The sequence below is a fragment of the Pollicipes pollicipes genome, unplaced genomic scaffold (genome assembly GCF_011947565.3).
Source record: "Pollicipes pollicipes isolate AB1234 unplaced genomic scaffold, Ppol_2.1 Scaffold_7262;HRSCAF=8765_pilon_pilon_pilon, whole genome shotgun sequence".
In the NCBI taxonomy this organism is placed as follows: Eukaryota; Metazoa; Arthropoda; class Thecostraca; order Pollicipedomorpha; family Pollicipedidae; genus Pollicipes; species Pollicipes pollicipes.
Genome location: NW_023597055.1, coordinates 1509276 through 1514805, shown reverse-complemented (window position 1 = coordinate 1514805; position 5530 = coordinate 1509276). Strand labels below are relative to the sequence as shown.

At 54.6% G+C, this 5530-nt stretch overlaps 1 protein-coding gene across 1 annotated transcript; it reads right to left on the bottom strand.

Moving 5' to 3' along the window:
- Positions 1-2544: 2544 nt before the first annotated feature.
- LOC119114033 (aromatic-L-amino-acid decarboxylase-like) lies at positions 2545-4308 on the bottom strand. The gene is made up of 2 exons (XM_037238264.1): positions 3838-4308; positions 2545-3630 (listed from the first exon to the last, which is right to left on the bottom strand). The coding sequence occupies exons 1-2, from the start codon at positions 4306-4308 to the stop codon at positions 2545-2547; spliced, it is 1557 nt and encodes a 518-aa protein (XP_037094159.1).
- Positions 4309-5530: the final 1222 nt, after the last annotated feature.

Here is a 5530-nt window from a genome sequence, read left to right as displayed (position 1 = left end):
TGGGTGCAGGCATCACTGTGACATTAACAGCTGCAATACAATCTGTTTTTTCACCTAGGGACCACTGAACCTTTTCTTGGCCAGGCAAGATAGGTTTGCTGCTTTACTTTCCAGTGTTAATGTGGAGAACCGTTGGTTAAACTATGCACCTGTATGCGGGCTTTCTACTGGACTGGAGAACTTGACAGTGAACGGGCTGTCCACCCGATGTGAATCCAAGCAGGCCCTAAACAGGTTCGGCGAAGTAGCTACGTAGTCATAGATGTGGGAAGGGGTCATGCCCCAGTGAATAAGTCTCAATACTAGATACTGGCAGTGCTCTGGTGGAAACACAGTGGGCAGAGGGCTTCGCAGCGTCAGGGTATAAAAACCGGCGCATGAAGCAGACCCGCTCGTACTTCGAAGCGGCTCGTCCGTTCGCCTTGTAACCTTCCCCACTTGATTCCATGAAGCGGGGTGAGTCATGGGGTGGCTGTATCGAGACTCGTCCTGAGGTCAAACACCTCCAAACTGCGATGAGGAAATCTTACATACAAGACAGGCAAGTCAGATCACAAAACCTACTGCGCCGATCACTGTGAAGCTTTCACTATTGCATGTGCTTTGCCTGATTCCTTGTTGTATTTGAAAACTTGGTGGCCCTAGGTCATGTCAAAAGTAATTAAATTTTACAAGTTCAAAAATTATTGCTTGCGGACAATTTATTTCTTAAAGCATGCCGAACCGATCGCTCACCATTTGAAGCGTCATACCTGATTCCCTCTAACAGTTGAAAAGTTATTGTTTCTATGTCAGTCCAAAGTCCTCAGATTTTACAGACTCCAAAAGTATTGTTAGGTAAACAACTCAGTTCTCAGAACATACTAAACCGATCGCTGCCAAAATTCCACCATTCAGTACGCCATGCTTGATTCTCTGATGAAGCTGCTAGTGCGGTGCCAGTTACAATTTTGCGCTTTCCTTTTACCTTGAATCCCAAGAAAACGTGCAACGTGGTTGGACTGACCTTATCATGTTGATGTCATTAGCTATTTGAGTTTCTCGTTAGCGGAGATGTCCTACTGACAGTCACGCGCTAAGTTGTGCATGGTGCCGCTGTGATAAAAAAGAGCCGCGGTCGTACTGACCCACCGCTGGTCGATGTGAGTGGCATACGAATACCGTCATGTCGTGATCATGTACATGCCTCCTCAGCAGCCTTTTGTTGGTTGATAGCTCCAAGTTGTCCAGAAGTACGCCGAATCGAACTGAGCCTGGGCCACGGCTGCGACGGATGCTGTTGATCTGACGTGTCTGGCCGTGAGAGCACCCTCGATGGGCCTGACCGAAACGGACTGATGTGGTCAGTGTTCCGCAGTGACAGATCCATGACCTCAGAATCCGTCTTGGGGACTTGCTTTCTGCACTCTGTGTGTAGTTTGTCACCAAGGTACCAATCCCAGAAATAAGCGTTGGCAACAATCCCGAAAAAGACGTCACTGCTTTGGTCAACGGGAGCCTTGAGCTTCACCATGCGTGCTGTGCGCAGCCGTGTCAATGGGTGATTTGACGATTAGAACTGCTTTAAATGTCCCAAAAACTGAACAAGTTGCTAAGTGCATTTGCGAGGAACATTATTCACATAGATAAGACAGCAGTAGTAGTAGAAGACACGTGACGCATCGTTGCGTTCTCAACTGAAGCGGTCAAATTTCAGTTTAAATTGCAACTCGAGTGCCTCTCACGCTTTTTCGAGGATTTTGGTACTGCGTTATTTGCCATTTCAAAACAGTATTTGACGTGAATTGACTAGTGGTATCAATTTCCAACGCTGACGAGACGTCTGTTAACATGCACCCGCATATTTTGCATACACAACACTGGAGGAAGACAGCAAAGAATATGAGGAATGTATTAAATAAAAAACAAGATTGCATACGATACATGTACGTAATCATATCCATCGCGTATTATGACAATGGTCAGCCACACCGAGATAGTTCGCTTCATTCTCTAACAGAAAGCCCATGGCATTTGTTCAGATGGCATCGCACACACTTACAATAATGCCAAACAACCGAACAATCGGTCTAAATGCAGCATTCATACGAAGAGCTAAAAGTTTACGCTGTGCAACTACCAACAGCCTGAAGTAAAGCCTAGATGTGTAAGGGATGCTGCCACCTTGACTATACGCCTATAATGTCGCTTTAAAAAAATAAACTGGCTCCTGGTTTTCAACGCTACCGGGCACTGCTCCCCACGGCGAGCGGCCCGCTTCAACAAGATCATCAAGATCAACAAGATCATCTGCCTGGTTCGCCGAGATCGTCTGGTGCCAATGGTCAATGCTCCTAGACATGGCCCGCCATCGCCGTATAAATGACGTCACACCTCGTGTGTGACGAAGCTGACACCACAATGTGACGTCACACCTCGTGTGTGACGAAGTTGACATCACAGTGTGACGTCATTCAACGTGTGTGACGAAGCCGACATCATAATGTGACGTCACACCTCGTGTGTGACGAAGCTGACATCACAATATGACGGGCTGCGGTGTGGTCACTGCATGCCCCGACTGAAGCGGCGCTCGGCCGCGACCAGCTCCGAGATCCAGCGGCCTGACTTGGTGCGCAGCATCGGAGGTCGGGCGACCTCCTGAGGCAGGCAGGCGACCTTTTGAAGCATGTCGGCAACCTGTTGGGGTGTGTCGCTGGCCTCATCGGGACACTGGTCCAGGTCCTCGATCGGGTAGGCCAGCCCCTCGTGCCCACGAGGTACCTGACGCGTCGCATACATGTCTTCTTGACGCTGATCTGCGACCTCCGGAGACTCACTCGCGGTTTCCTGGACCGGCGAGACGCTCTCCTGGGTCAGTGAGACGTCCTCGGGTGCCAGCGAGTCGCCGCACGCCGGGCCGACTTGTCGCTGGATCTCCCGCCACGACGTCAGCACGTCCTCGGCCGAGGTCACGCGGGACACGACCACGAACCGCGCGGCCAGCCGCCGGCCGGGCACCATCGTCGACACCATGAACACCCTGCCGGCGGCCGTCACGCGCTCCAGCAGGCGCTCCGTCGCCGTGTTGTCCTCTCCGCGCACGCGGAAGCACACCACGCCCATCGAAGCGGGCGAGACGACCTCGAAGCGGCGGTCCTGGCGCACCAGCTCCTCGAACTGTCGCGCCAGCGCCACGTGACCGCGGATGTACGCCTGGATGCCGCTGACGCCGTACAGGCGCAGTACGAACCACAGCTTCAGCGCCCGGAACCGGCGGCCCAGCGCTAGGGACCAGTTGCGGAAGTTGGGCAGCGTCGTCTCGGCGGTGGCCAGCACCTGCGCGTCGATCCGATGCGCGCTGCTGAACGCAGCCGAGTCGCGCACCCACAGCGCCGTGCACTCGAAGTTGACCAGCATCCACTTGTGGGCGTTGAAGCTGAAGGATGTGACGTGCTCGACGCCGCGCAGCAGGTGGCGAAACTCGGGGCAGACGAAGGCTGGCCCGGCGTACGCGGCGTCCACGTGCAGCCAGAGGCCGTACTCGCTGCACACGGCGCCCAGCTCGTCCAGCGGATCAAACGCACACGTGCCGGTCGTGCCCAGCGTGGCCAGCACGTAAATTGGCACGTTGCCAGCGGCGATCTCCTCCTGAACGGCGGCGCGCAGCGTGTCGCCGCGCAGCGTGCAATCGGCGTCCGTCGGCAGTTTGCGCATGCGCACAGCTGTCACGCCGGCCGCTTTGAGCACGGCCGGGTTCGCCTCCTCAGACGTGAACGCGACGAGTCGTCCCAGCGCGGCCGCCTCGGACAGCTGCGGCTCGCGCTCGGTCAGCAGCTGCAGCTGTCGCTGACGGGCGGACGTCAGCGTCAGCACCACGCCCTCGGTCGCCGAGCCGATGATGACGCCGCCGCCGCGGCCCGAGTCGGACAGGAAGTGCGCCGGCAGCGCCAGCATGCGCGCCAGCCAGTCCATCACGGTCACCTCGAGCTCCAGGCAGGCGGGCGCCGCCTCCCACGACAGCCCGACGCAGCTGAGCCCGTGCGCCAGCAGCTCGGCGAGCAGCGCCGGCGGCGAGTTGGCCAGCGGGCAGAAGGCGTGGAACTGCGGTGAGTGCCAGTGCGTCATGCCCGGCTGGATGACGCGCTCCACGTCACGCATGACGTCACGCCAGGAGTCGGGCGTGGCGGGCGCCTCGGTCGGCACCAGCTTGGAGAGGTAGCCGGGGCTGACGGACGGCAGCACGGGCCGGTCGCGGATGTCGCGCTGGTAGTCGATGATGTAGTCGATCACCTCGCGCGCCGCCTCGCGGAACTGCTGGTCTTCCATGGTCGGCCCTGTCTGAGGAAGGTACAGGTCAGCTGCGGCGCGCGCTTTCGGAGCAGGGGTGTCAAAACACGCCTGTAGTCTTTCAAAGGCATTGGGATAGTTCCAGTTGGGTCTTTGCGCAAGTACGCTTGCAATGCATGCCAAATGATGCAGAAAGGACAGCATGTGCAGTTGCAGCAATCAAAGATGCACAGTGAATGACTTCAGTGTAGTACCTCTCTCAGGTTTTTATTAAGAAACATTTACGCAAAAGAACATGCTTTTGTGATTCAAAGAAACGCTTTTGTGCGAAAGGGCATTGCTAGCGGAAAGAGCATACGACAGCCGCGTGTATGTCCCAAACGCATGGCTGGAGATCTTGTGGAGTCGGGGGAGGGTCCGAACCCCTTGGGCCCTAGAAAATCAGCACTTTGTGATTCCGGACGTCCAAGGCTCTTCGAGAGGGTCATATTCGACTGACGCAGCTCCAAGAAAACAGACATACTGAATGAGAAACACTAAAAATAGTTTATTTGGCAGAATAAAGGGCCAGACTGAAACAAAGTCCTCCAGATGCCAGACGACGTCATGTGACAACTTCGGCTACCTCTGGCCAAAATCCTGCCCAGATTCCGTACGGTGATGCGAACTGGGCATAGTGACGCCGTGGGGCTGAAGTCAGAAGGACTGGGTGGCAGCTGGGGAGGCGGACGATGTTTGAAGTTTCTGTGAGCGCATCGGCTACTGACGCCATTCCGGGCTCGAATCCACAACTTTCTGATCATTATAGCACTATACACTATACTAGCACTATCTGAGCACTATACTACCAAAAAGGTGAGTATATGACATGCAGACCAATAGTGCCCAGAAAACTCAGCAATAGATGAGGTTCTAGTGTGGGATGTTTTCCAATTAATGACGTCAGTGTCCTAGGGCCACCGAAGAATTTCTGCCCATTGGTAGCTGTCGACAGTCGACCGAGACATGGGTGGCAGTCAGCTTTTCGCCGCATCTGCTGCATGAGGGAAATTTTTGGGCGTCGTTTAGTCGAAACATGTACGCGCTGTCCTTATGGCCAATATATAGGCGGGTAAATGCTGTACTTGATCTTCTTCACACGATTTCAAAAACCAGGACGCCCAGGCGTCTAAAAATGGTTTGATGGCTTTCAGGTTGTTTGTCTGGTGTTCCTCGCTCCTTCTGGTTTGCCATTTCGCAAGAATATACCCATTCCCTTTGA

Excerpts from the sequence above, each read along its gene's own strand:
- LOC119114033 (XM_037238264.1), bottom strand. The coding sequence starts at position 4,308 with ATGGAAGACCAGCAGTTCCGCGAGGCGGCGCGCGAGGTGATCGACTAC. Across the intron at positions 3,631-3,837 it reads TGGTGCTGACGCTGACGTCC|GAGGAGATCGCCGCTGGCAA; the intron begins GCCCGTCAGCGA and ends GCCGCCGTTCAG.